This window comes from Ranitomeya imitator, chromosome 6, assembly GCF_032444005.1.
Source record: "Ranitomeya imitator isolate aRanImi1 chromosome 6, aRanImi1.pri, whole genome shotgun sequence".
In the NCBI taxonomy this organism is placed as follows: domain Eukaryota; kingdom Metazoa; phylum Chordata; class Amphibia; order Anura; family Dendrobatidae; genus Ranitomeya; species Ranitomeya imitator.
In genome coordinates this window covers 157,740,980-157,754,602 of record NC_091287.1, presented here as the reverse complement: position 1 = coordinate 157,754,602, position 13,623 = coordinate 157,740,980, and the positions used below count along the sequence as shown (strand labels likewise).

The window sequence follows — 13,623 nt, the reverse complement described above, 5'->3', positions numbered from 1 at the left end:
CTTACATATTTATGAATGCTGGTCATACTCAAACATTTCTCACTGTGTTTTCTCAGTTTAGGAAGAGAATTACAGCATTGTATCTGGATTGAGGGCTTCGCTGCCCGGAATTCCCAGTGACAGCATCACATGCTGTTTTAGTAAAACTTGTCCCCTTACTATGCAATTTCCCTTCTTGGTACATTGTGTGCACCCTTCCTCAACATGTGACACAGATAACATGACAGTGACAGCAGGAAGTAGAGTAGGTCCGGCTGTTGTTTTCTTGCACTTGTCAGCATACGTTCAGTCTTTCTAAGAACTGTGCAGTTACTGTTGTTAGTGTTGTTAGCAGCATTTCCTGTTCTGCTACAATATGCTTCATTATATATATTTGCTGGTGACCCAGAGCTGAATAACTAGCGTCTTACCAGTTTGCTGTGGGTTTTTTTTGCGTGGGAACTTCCTTCTGTTAGTCATCGGACCAGATCAGTAACAGAACTGTGCTTGTGCTGTCAGAGATCTAGAAGATGAGGGGACCAAGTCTAGTTCTATCCATGCTTTTCCTGCTGATCCTGGTGCTTTTCATAGAAAGCAGCAAATCACGTTCTTTATTAGATCAAGAAAAAGCAGCAATAAATCCAGTGTTGGGATCCGAACAAGAAGTTTCTTGCATAGGTAAGTACAGTTTTACCTTGATCTATCGCACACCATATTCTGGCTACTGTGTAAATGTTCATTTCACTATTCAATATTCTAAAAAGGAAATTGTTTCTCATATTATTAAAATATTTTTATATATATTCAAGATGCTTTGTGACACTATCCCTAGCTATATAAAGCTAAGGTTGAGCATCCGAAAAGTTGGTGTGCTTAGAATAACTTAGGTCTGGACTCGGGAACTCGTCATTGATTTTAGGAAATACATAGAGGCACATCAGTTTGTTATAGTTAATGGGAATCGAGGGAAAAGAGCGACCATTTTGAAACTCTTCGGGTTCTGCATTTCACACAATATCACCTGGATGGAAGCAGTAATTGTGCTTGTTAAAGGATAGCTGTATTTTTATGAGTTTATAAAAAGTTTTTGTGTAAAGGTATAAAAGACTTTTGGTAAATGGGCCAGGGGGTAAATGGAATCTGTCAGTAGGATCAACGCTCCTAAGCTGTCTATATGAGTACGCAGGTCATAGGGAGCTTAATAAACTGATACCTTAATATCTGCAATCTAATATCTTATTCCAGAGAAATCTACATTTTTCTTGTATGCCAATGAATTTATAGGTAGCATCCATTATGTATCATGTATTCACTATGAGGTATTGATAATGTCTTGCGCTTTGTTCGCTCTGTTACCATCCCTTTTGGAAATATTTTTCTTCCACATCAATATTTCTTGAAGGTATTATCTACCGTAATTACATTTTATATTTACTTATCAGCATTTATTTTCACTTTTGATGGTTACATTATCCTTTTTTTGAATGCCTTACCTACCTTCATTATACATGAGGATACATGGTGTATGATGACATATTTTGTCGTTGCTAAGTGCATTATTTATGTTGTATAGATTACTTCATTTGTAAATATTATCTTTCTATATCTTTTTTGGACTTTATTTCACCATGATGTATTTATCTCTTTATACAACTGTGATTTTATCTTTTGAATTAAGTCTATTTTTATTGTACCAAAATGCAGTCATCCTTTGTAGGTATTATATGGTGTTGATGAAAGGACAAATTCGGGAGATATTTTTGAGTTAGAGGTAGCAGGAGGTAGTAAGGGATTGGATGTGTAGTTTAAGTGACAGAGCAGAGTCGAGGCAGCCAGGGTCAGACTGGGATGTCTGGGGCCCACAGGGGAATAGAACCTAGGGGCCCACCCTACAGCTATATGCAACTATCTGTAAGCCGTTATCCCCGATATAGTGGAACATCGACTGTAAAACACAGGCAGCGCTCCTGCATATTATTTATTTAATCGCATGAACATACAGTATATTTTAACATCATATTAAGGTACCGTCACACTAAACAATATCGCTAGCGATCCGTAACGTTGCAGCGTCCTGGCTAGCGATATCGTTCAGTTTGACACACAGCAGCGATCAGAATCCTGCTGTGTTGTCGTTGGTCGCTGCAGAAAGTCCAGCACTTTATTTGGTCGCTGGACTTCCTGCTGACATCGCTGAATCGGCGTGTGTGACACCGATTCAGCGATGTCTTCACTGGTAACCAGGGTAAACATCGGGTTACTAAGCGCAGGGCCGCGCTTAGTAACCCGATGTTTACCCTGGTTACCAGCGTAGAAGTAAAAAAAAACAAACACTTCATACTTACCTTCCACTGTCTGTCCCTCGGCGCTCTGCTTCTCTGCCCTGTGTAAGCGCAGCGGCCGGAAAGCAGAGCGGTGACGTCATTGGATCGTTGTCGGTATCGCTGCAGTGTCGCTCAGTGTGACGGTACCTTAAGAATGAATAACGAACAGTAAACAGTGATTGAAAAGGGACAAAGGAACAGAAATAGTCGAAATGATGTAAAATATATTGACCAAGAGATCTAGATGTAATTTGATTGTTTGGTCATCAAGATTGTTAGTCCTTTAGCGTTACCCAGGGTGCACCACGTGGAGACGGACTAACGTTGCACCCAGCTCCTGCATATATACCACCATAACAATTATGGTAGTTAACACTAAAGGGGTTATTTTGTTAAAACAAGTATTCACCAATCCATGGGCTCTACAGGATAGGTGGTCACTTAGGTCCGACCATTAGAAACTGCACCGATCGGAAGAATGGAAAAGTTTTATCCCTGATAGGACATTTTAAAATGCAGCAGCAGTTCAGATGTCTGACCCCAGCTCCATTCATTCTCTTTGGGGCTTCCAGAAAAAAACAAGCCACTGAGGGAAAGAATGGTTCAGTGGTCAAGTTGAACATGCCACTCCAGTCTAATGGGGATAAAAGTTCCACATTCTGTCAATTGGGTCCCAGCAGTCAGACCCCCACCAATCAATACGTCATCACTTATCCTGCGGAGAGGTAATTTTTTTTTCATAGGAGAACCCCTGTAAGTGCATCTCTGCCACTGTGTTCCAAGTATTTAATCTCAAATTCTAGTGACAGAATAATACCACATATTACCAGCATATAGTGACCAAATAATACCACATACAATGAGAAATACTGCAACACCATAACTAGACTACATATTCCATCACATAGTGACCAAATAATACCATATACAAGGGAAAAATACCACCACACTGTGACCAGGCCACAAATTACCACCAAATAGTGACTGAATAATACCACATACAGGGGATAAGAATCGACACACACCGTGACCAGACCAAAAATTACCACCATATAGTGATCAAATACTACAATACTGATCATCCTGGCTCCCATATATCCATCTTGGCACCACCCATATATCCACCCTTGCTCCTCCCATATCAATCCTGGCCCCTACATATATGCATTCTGGTTCCTTGACCTGGCACCCCCTGATATATCCATCATGGCCCCTTGTTCTGCCCCCCATACATTTATCCTGGCCCCTGGTCCTGCCCCCATATATCCATCCTGGCCCCTTGTTCTGCCCACAATAAATCCATCCTGGCCCCTTGTCCTTCCCCCAATATATCTATCCTGGCCCCTTGTCCTGCCACCCCCATATATCCATCCTGGCCCCTTGTTCTGCCCCCTATAGCCATCCGTGCCGATAGTCATGCTCACCCCATATATCCATCTTGGTCCTGTGTAATGCCCCACCCCCATATATCTATCCTGGCCCCTTGTTCTGCCACCCCTATATATCCATCCTGGTTCCCTGTCCTGCCCCCCATATATTCATCCTGGTCCCTCGTCCTGTCCCCCCATATATCCATCCTGGTGAGTTGTCCTGACTACCCCATATAGCCATCCTGGTCCCCCCCATATGTCCATCCTGGTCCCTTGTCCTGGCCTCATGCACAAAAAAAAGATTCCTCTTACCTGCCTGCGCTCCCGGCACTCAGCAGGTCCGATGTGCTCATATTAAGATGGCCGCCGACCTAGCAGAGGCCGGTGGCTGACTTGTGTACCTTCGTCGCATGTGGCTCATGACACTGACATCATACGGCGGTGACAAGAGGTGCACATTAGTTAGTGTTCATCAGGTGGCTCAGGTAATGAAAGCAGCGTGCGCACGCCTCGCACATACTCTGCGAGCGCTTTTAAAGGGCCCGTGCCCCTAAAAAACGAAAACTTGTTTTTTACTCCCTATCTTCTTCTCTTCTTCTTCCCTTCTCTATTGTGTCCACTGCAAGGGCTCACTGGTTATTTCACTGAGTCCCAACCAAGCCAGTCCTACCTTGGAGGCAGTGCACTTGTATTACAGGGGAAAGCGTGATGTCACTTATTGTGATAGCTATATCAACTAGAGGGATTGTAAGAGAAAGATGATGACTTTGGTTTTGTCCACATTGAGTTTTAGAAAGCATGATGAGAAGGAGGATATGACTGATAGACACTCTGGGATCCTGATCAGCTGAAAAATAACATCTGGGCTAGAGAGGTATGCTTTAGTGTCTATTAGCCTATAGGTGTTACTGGAAGTCATGGGCCTTTATAATTTATCCTAGGCCAAAGGTATAGATGGAGGAGAGTAGGGATCTTAGAACATATTCCATAAAAAAACAAGAAAAAAGCTGAATGGCACTAAGAAACAGGTGAGTACTCACTGTTTGTGCAGTCTAGCAGAGTCCAGTAGGATGAGTCAACAACCCCACCAAACGGTAATCCACTGGAATAAGGCGTGCTTGCTTGAAAAAACATGAGTGGAAATCCAAACAGGAAGAAAATAGCAGCACCACACAAATTTCCAATAAAAAAAACCTTTGTCCTTTATTTCAACAATGTGCTGTGGACATGGTTACAGAGGGCAGGATAGTTGCAAGACGAACTGCTTAGGTTGATCTTAGAACATAGTCTTAAGGAACACAGCAGAGATCGGGTAAGATAAGGAGATATTATGGGATTGGGAGACTCTAAGGGTACCGTCACACAGTGGCATTTTGATCGCTACGACGGCACGATCCGTGACGCTCCAGCATCGTAACAATATCGCTCCAGCGTCGTAGACTGCTGTCACACTTTGCAATGTACGACGCTGGAGCGATAATTTCATGACGTATGTGCGATGTAGAAGCCGTTGGTTACTATGCGCACATCGTATACAATATCATGCACACCTTTGTTACACCATGCGATCATGCCACCACAGCGGGACACTAGACGACGAAAGAAAGTTTCAAACGATCTGCTACGACGTACGATTCTCAGCGGGGTCCATGATCGCAGGAGCGTGTCAGACACAGCGAGATCGCTGGAACGTCACGGATATATCGCTGGAACGTCACAAATCGGGCCGTCGTAGCGATCAAAATGCCACTGTGTGACGGTACCCTAAATGTGCAGTTAGTGAGCTAATAGAATTTCCAGGTATGTCTAAGTTCAGCAAATTCCTTATCAAGAAGAAGATCTCTGAATACAGTGCCCATAGAAGGGAGGATGAGGTATGTATTTCTGACAGCATGCAGGGCGCAGACATAGGATTCCGGAGCCATAACTGATGCTGATGGAAGGAGGGTAGTATTATAATGATGACAAGAAGCAGGGATTTCTTCCAGTCACAGTACGACCCGGAGCCTGGAAGACATCAGCATAAAGACAGAATATGACATTTCTCCATGTGGATAAGCCCTGCTTGGTGTTGGAACCAGATCCCGCCCTCCAACTGCTCTTTACTAACCCTACCTGTATCCAGTGCTGGGTCTCCTCCACTTCACCCAGTGACTGCTATTGTAGGCAGCACTGATGTCATGTTGACAGCGCTGCAGCCAATCATTGAGCTCAGCAAGAAGACAGCACAATCTGCTCAGAACCACTGAGCTCACTGATAAGCTGTAGAGCAGATGATGTGAAGTCAGCGCTGAAGACAATCACATCACAGTTGTAGTAGAAGCAAAGGCTCAAAGCTAGATCCAAAGACAATGACTAAAGCACAGTATGTTTGTTTTTAAATGTGCATGGGGACAAGGGTTTTCTAAAACCAGAAAATCCTTTTAACACCAGCGAATTAGCTCCCTCCTAAAGCTTGCCTTGACCTATTATTTCCTTATCATGCCCTTATTTTCAGAATGCATTTCTTCACTTGATTAGTCAACGTCCTCAGGGTTTATAGTGATCTGGTTCTAGGTAGCTGCAAGAACAGGAATCTATACTAGATACAGCTCAAACTTTGACCAACTAGGAGCATATTATGTGTTCCTTAAAATAAAAAAATATCCCAAAGCACTAAACTGCTGGGACATGTTGTGCCAATGGGTAATCATCTGTGGGTTGCAGCAATCCCTATAGTTACAAACAGTGCTTTAATTTGGGGTGGCATGGTCAGGATTAACAGTAAAAGCCAACTGGGGCTATCAGGGCCCACTGTACCTGTACTCAGCACTATGAGTGCACATTAGTACATGCTACCTATCTGGATTAGGCAAAGTTCACATTTGCATATGTGTCCGCAGCGTATCGTCTGCATGCACAAACACATGCTAAAACGCATGCAAACGCATGTGTACACAGCGTTTTTTATCTGCATGCTCTTAGACATGACGTAAAAAAGCTACGATTGCATGCGTTTGTATGCGTTTTTGTATGTGTTTGCATTGTTTATGCACATGCATACATTTCCCAATGGGCATGGCTTATGGGTTTTCTGTATATAGAGACACTGCACAGTTAACATAGTAACATAGTTAGTAAGGCCGAAAAAAGACATTTGTCCATCTGGTTCAGCCTATATTCCATCATAATAAATCCCCAGATCTACAGAACCTAATAATTGTATGATACAATATTGTTCATAGTAACATAGTTGAAATTCGCTTCTTTGGATGCTGGATGCTACTGCAAGATGATTAGTATGGAGAGCTTCAATCTGAATCTGGATTTATCATTGAAATTGGCTTTTGCTCTTGCTGTGGCTTGTAAGGAAGAAAGGAGATGAGAAAGATGGAGAAGACGTCGTCATCGCTATTGGCAACACCCCAGAGTTGAACTCCGACAGAGCCATGGAGCCTACCACTCACTGTAAACAGAGCATTCATGAAAACCAGGAGAAGTTTCTTGATTACACCAGGATGTCAAAACAGAGCTTCGATGACTTGCTGCAACGTGTCCAAGGATCCATCAGCAGGCAGGACACCCAACTACGTAGAGCAATTCCTGCTGAGGAACGTCTGTTGGTGACCCTAAGGTACGTCATTTTGAACAGCAAACACCTATCGTTACTATTATTGTTAGAAAAGCCATGTACTGATTTATTTGTTCTTTTGTCTGTTCTGCAGATTCACGGCTACCGGAGAGACCTTAAGATCTCTACATTTTCAGTTTCGGATTGGACTGTCCGCCCTTTCTGACATTGTTGGAGACGACTGCCGTGCATTGTGTGATGTTGTGCTTGCAGAATTCCTCCCCCAACCCACAGCTGAACTGTGGCTGAAAAATGCAGCAAAATTCAATGAAGTTTGCAATTTTCCTAACTGTGTGGGGGCTGTGGATGGCAAACATATTCAGATTCTGAAACCGCAGGAAGTGGATCCGAGTGTCTCAATTATAAAAAAATACTTTTCAATTGTTCTCATGGTGATTGCAGATGCAGATTGTTGATTTGACGCAGTTGACATTGGCTCATTTGGACGAGTAAATGATTCACAGACTTTCAAAAACTCTGACATGGGACAACGATTGTATGGGAATGATTTTAATTTTCCACCACCACAACCTCTTCCTAACACTGAAGGACCACCAATGCCGTTTGTTATTGTTGGGGATGAGTCCTTTCAAATGTGTGCCAACCTAATAAAACCGTACTCAAGTAGGGACTTGAGTCACACAAAAAGGATTTTCAACTACCAACTGACAAGGGCAAGAAGAACTGTGGAGTGTGCCTTTGGTTTGCTGGCATCTAAATGGTGCATTTTGGGAACAGCCATTAATCAAAAAATAGAGACAATTGATGAGGTTGTGAAAGCATGTGTTGTTCTGCATAACTACATCCTGTCGAAAGAGTGACCCCACTTTGAACTTGAGGAAACTGTTAATACCACATTGCAGGATTACCAACGTCACCCTCTGACAACTACAGTAGAAGTTGCTCAAATGAGGGATACATTTTCAGCCTATTTTGTTTTTTATATTGGACATGGCAAGTTGAAATGGTTTAACCTGTAAATAAAATGTACCTGTAATGTTATGTACCTGTAATGTTATGTACCTGTAATGTTTTCTGACTCTAATATTAACACCTTGAATGTAACTTGTATAATTAACACCTTAACTGTTACACCCGTTCATACTTCACTCAACAATACACACATGGTTAAATAAAGAGATAAAGAAAACACAATAAGACCGGTATTGTGGAACAAAACAATTTTTACTAACAAAAATAAAAATTTTACAATTTTTATAAAAAAAAGGAAAAAATGATTTACTGACTATTTACTTTTGGGCTGTGATGGTAGGTTAGGAGTGGTTGGGGAAGTTGTTACAGGGGAAGTGGAAGACAATTGGAGCATTGGGTCCGACACATTGGGGAAAGAGGACACATTAGGAATGGAAAACAAGTTGGAAGGGATTGACACATTGGAAGGGAAAGAACCAAGGTAAGGTATGGACAGACTACAAAACAAAGACACATTAGGATGTGAGGGTTGAGGGTGTGTGTAATTTTTTTCCCCAGTTTTTCTCCTCTGGGACTTTGGTTTTGCCGCTTTTAGTTCCTGGTGCTGCGTTGGTGTAGTAGAAGTGTGGGCTGCTGCACTCGGCTTGATGGTGGAACAGGACGGCTGGGCTGCTGCACTCGGCTGTCTGGTGGTGGATGTGGATGGCGGAGCTGCTGCACTTGACTGCATGGTGAAGCTGGGTATTCTTGGAAATGTCGTAATGTCTGGTGGTGGCAGAGGCTTAGCTAGAGCTTTTGCCGCCCGGGGCTGTTCCCGAGTTTGGCGCCCCCCCCCCCCTGGCTCAATACACACAAAGGTTACCAAAATTGGTTTTCCTGTTTTGTAGAACTTAAACTGGGCCTAATGGTGTCACCCCCACATGCCAAACCTGTGACTTAATACCACCACACCATGACCAGACCACATAGTGACCGAATAATACTACATACAAGGGACAAATACCACAACACCATTTCCAGACCACATATTACCACCACATAGTGACTGAATACTACAATACTGATCAGTAATAAAAAAAAAACACAATACTATCACCATAAGTGCCAGTATTCACAGGAGATCTGTACTTAGTATGCAGTGTCTGTGTAGAGGTAATACAGAGATCACTGGTGGTATTATACACAGGAACTCTGTATATAATGTATAGATAATACAGTGATCACTGGTGACATTGTACACAGGACCGCTGTATATAGTATACAGTGTATAGTGTCAGTGTATAGGTAACACTGACTCACCAGTGACGTCTCTAGGTGAAGTCCTTCATCTTTCATCCAGCACAGACCGCCATCATTCCTTCCAGCCAGGACTCGTTTCTGCAGGAAATAACACAGTTATCTCGAGCTCCGCTTGCAGAACACATTACTTAATTTTTCACAACTTCTACATTACATCACATGAAGAAAAAAAGGTGATATAGTGTCACTCTGCACAGTAACAGGACCGCCCCCTCATTTAAAACAGTATACTCAAAAAATAAAATAAATACATCACTGCAGTAATAATATCCCTTAATTAGCCCCTATGGTAATACTATTCCCCACCCTGGCCCCGTTTATCTCATTCCTGGCTCCAGCCATATGTTCTCGCATCCTGCCCTCATGAGTATCCATTCTACCCCATATGATCTCCCCATCCTGCCCCACCAGCCTCCATCGTATCCGTCCTGCCCCATGATCCAATCCTGCCCCGTGTCTCCAATCATGCCCCGTATCTACATTCTGCCCATGCCTCAAGTCCTGCCCCCAGTGTGTCCAGCAATCTGCCCCAGTGTGTCCAGCATATTAGCCCTATGTTGTCCAGCATTGCCCCAGTGTGTCCAGCATATTACCCCCAGTGTGTCCAGCAATCTGCCCCAGTGTCCAGCATTGCCCCAGTGTGTCCAGAAATCTGCCCCAGGGTCTCCAGCATTGCCCCAGTGTGCACAGCAATCTGCCCCAGTGTGCACAGCAATCTGCCCCAGTGTGCACAGCAATCTGCCCCAGTGTGCACAGCAATCTGCCCCAGTGTCCAGCATTGCCCCAGTGTCCAGCAATCTGCCCCAGTGTCCAGCATTGCCCCAGTGTCCAGAAATCTGCCCCAGGCAGAGGCGTAGCTAGGGGTTCAGCTCAGGGGGGGCGAGATATCTGAGTGGGCCCCTAACCCCTGACTACAGCTACGGTGTGGCACTGTAATTGCGTGTATAAGAACCTCAGCCGATGATCCCCCTGTAACTAAAAAAAACTCCACAAAGACCATCACTACCAGTCTTACGGAACATAGATCACTGCACAGTTACAGATGCTGACTTACCACTGACGTTCTTTCTGATGGAGTCGTCACTTTTCCCGTCTTTTCCAACTGACCCAGACCGACATGACAACTTCTTCCAGCAACGACTCGGCTACAGAGAATACAACAAAGACACATTTCACTTCTCATATTCCAGCCCCATCACCATCTACTGAGCCACTGCTGCCGTATGTGTCCTTATTACTGCCCCTGATACCCCAATACTGAGCCACTGCTGCCATATGTGTCCCTATTACTGCACCCGATACCCCAATACTGAGCCTCTGCTGCCGTATGTGTCCCTATTACTGCACCTGATGCCCCAATACTGAGCCTCTGCCGTATGTGTCCCTATTACTGCACCTGATGCCCCAATACTGAGCCTCTGCTGCCGTATGTGTTCCTATTACTGCACCTGATACCCCAATACTGAGCCGCTGCTGCCGTATGTGTCCCTATTACTGCACCTGATGCCCCAATACTGAGCCACTGCTGCCGTATGTGTCCCTATTACTGCACCTGATACCCCAATACTGAGCCTCTGCCGTATGTGTCCCTATTACTGCACCTGATGCCCCAATACTGAGCCACTGCTGCCGTATGTGTCCCTATTACTGCACCTGATACCCCAATACTGAGCCTCTGCCGTATGTGTCCCTATTACTGCACCTGATGCCCCAATACTGAGCCTCTGCCGTATGTGTCCCTATTACTGCACCTGATGCCCCAATACTGAGCCTCTGCCGTATGTGTCCCTATTACTGCACCTGATGCCCCAATACTGAGCCTCTGCCGTATGTGTCCCTATTACTGCACCTGATGCCCCAATACTGAGCCTCTGCCGTATGTGTCCCTATTACTGCACCTGATGCCCCAATACTGAGCCTCTGCTGCCGTATGTGTCCCTATTACTGCACCTGATACCCCAATACTGAGCCTCTGCCGTATGTGTCCCTATTACTGCACCTGATGCCCCAATACTGAGCCTCTGCCGTATGTGTCCCTATTACTGCACCTGATGCCCCAATACTGAGCCTCTGCTGCCGTATGTGTTCCTATTACTGCACCTGATACCCCAATACTGAGCCGCTGCTGCCGTATGTGTCCCTATTACTGCACCTGATGCCCCAATACTGAGCCACTGCTGCCGTATGTGTCCCTATTACTGCACCTGATACCCCAATACTGAGCCTCTGCCGTATGTGTCCCTATTACTGCACCTGATGCCCCAATACTGAGCCTCTGCTGCCGTATGTGTCCCTATTACTGCACCTGATACCCCAATACTGAGCCTCTGCCGTATGTGTCCCTATTACTGCACCTGATACCCCAATACTAAGCCTCTGCCGTATGTGTCCCTATTACTGCACCTGATGCCCCAATACTGAGCCTCTGCCGTATGTGTCCCTATTAACATAGTAACATAGTAACATAGTTAGTAAGGCCGAAAAAAGACATTTGTCCATCCAGTTCAGCCTATATTCCATCATAATAAATACCCAGATCTACGTCCTTCTACAGAACCTATTACTGCACCTGATGCCCCAATACTGAGCCTCTGCCGTATGTGTCCCTATTACTGCACCTGATGCCCCAATACTGAGCCTCTGCTGCCGTATGTGTCCCTATTACTGCACCTGATACCCCAATACTGAGCCTCTGCCGTATGTGTCCCTATTACTGCACCTGATGCCCCAATACTGAGCCTCTGCCGTATGTGTCCCTATTACTGCACCTGATGCCCCAATACTGAGCCTCTGCCGTATGTGTCCCTATTACTGCACCTGATGCCCCAATACTGAGCCTCTGCTGCCGTATGTGTCCCTATTACTGCACCTGATACCCCAATACTGAGCGGCTGCTCCATATAGGTCCCTATTACTGCACCTGCTGTGTGGTACGAAAGCATTGTTCCTCATACTGCTTCACATAGTAATGCCACCATTGTGCTCTTACATACTAAAATGTCTATGTGCCTTCACAGTAGCCCCAAACCCTTTACAGCCCCCACAGTGGTCCCAACACTGTATATACGCCCCTACACTGTATGATGGCCCGACAGCAGCTTCCAAACTGTATAACGGCCCTTGCATTATCTCTCACACTGTATAATGACCCCCGCAGTAGCTCCCATGCTGTATAATGGAACTTGCAATAGCTCCCACTCTTTAGAATCTGGTCACTGTCTGTCCCTGTCTGTGGGCTGCTACTTTTACAGGCCTGATATACTTAACAAAGAGCTAAATAGAAGAAAATAGAAACAGCCAGTGGGTGCGTATAGAGGCCAGTGTATTGGTATAGCTTCCAGAATTTATCCAGGTAAGGCTACTTTCACACTTGCATCGGTACGGGGCCATCGCCATGCGTCAGCCCGATGTACCGCTGTACAGTGTGTTAAATGTAGCACAACGTGGGCAGCGGATGCAGTTTTACAACGCATCCGCTGCCCATTGCGATTAGCGGGAAGGAGGGGGCAGAGTTTCGGCCATGCATGCGCGGTCGAAAATGGCGGTCACGACGCACAAAAAAAGTTACATTGAACTTTTTTTGTGCGTCGCGTCTGCCAAAAACACTACGCATCCGTTGCACGACGGATGCGATGTGTGGCCATACGTCGCAATGCGTTGCTAATGCAAGTCAATAGAGAAAAAACGCATCCTGCGGGCAACTTTGCAGGATGTGTTTTTTCTCCAAAACGACGCGTTGCGATGTACGCCTAATAACGCAAGTGTGAAAGTAGCCTAACCCTAAAAAAATACTGTTGTCTGGACAAGATCCCAAAGAGGGTAAAGGAAAGGAGCCAACCAGAAGAAAGAGGGGGAGGTAGAATATTACTTCTAAAGAAGAAAGTACACCCCCTGGCTAGTCTACACCCCTCTTTTTCCCTTCTCCCCCTTTGGGGTCTTGTTGTCTAGACTGAGTATATGTTCAGGGGCCCGCACCCATATGTGATTTTCTATACACACTTACTTATGATGCTTTTTTCTTCTGTCTGGCTATTTATCACACTGTATAAACTCACTGAAACTTTTATTTTAATAAAAGGTTTTATAATGGGGGTTTTGTGTTTACTGA

At 44.8% G+C, this 13,623-nt stretch overlaps 1 protein-coding gene across 3 annotated transcripts in view; it reads left to right on the top strand.

Moving 5' to 3' along the window:
- The first annotated feature begins 206 nt into the window (after positions 1-206).
- The window catches only part of AOAH (acyloxyacyl hydrolase), a 261,652-nt gene continuing 248,235 nt past the window's right edge, over positions 207-13,623 (top strand). For 2 of the 3 annotated variants that reach the window (XM_069730232.1, XM_069730231.1), the window contains exon 1: positions 236-657. In XM_069730232.1, coding sequence (XP_069586333.1) covers positions 510-657 — 148 coding nt within the window. In that variant the 5' untranslated portion in view covers positions 236-509. Of the gene's footprint in view, positions 658-13,623 lie in introns of all 3 variants that reach the window. The other variant, XM_069730229.1, reaches the window with a different exon arrangement.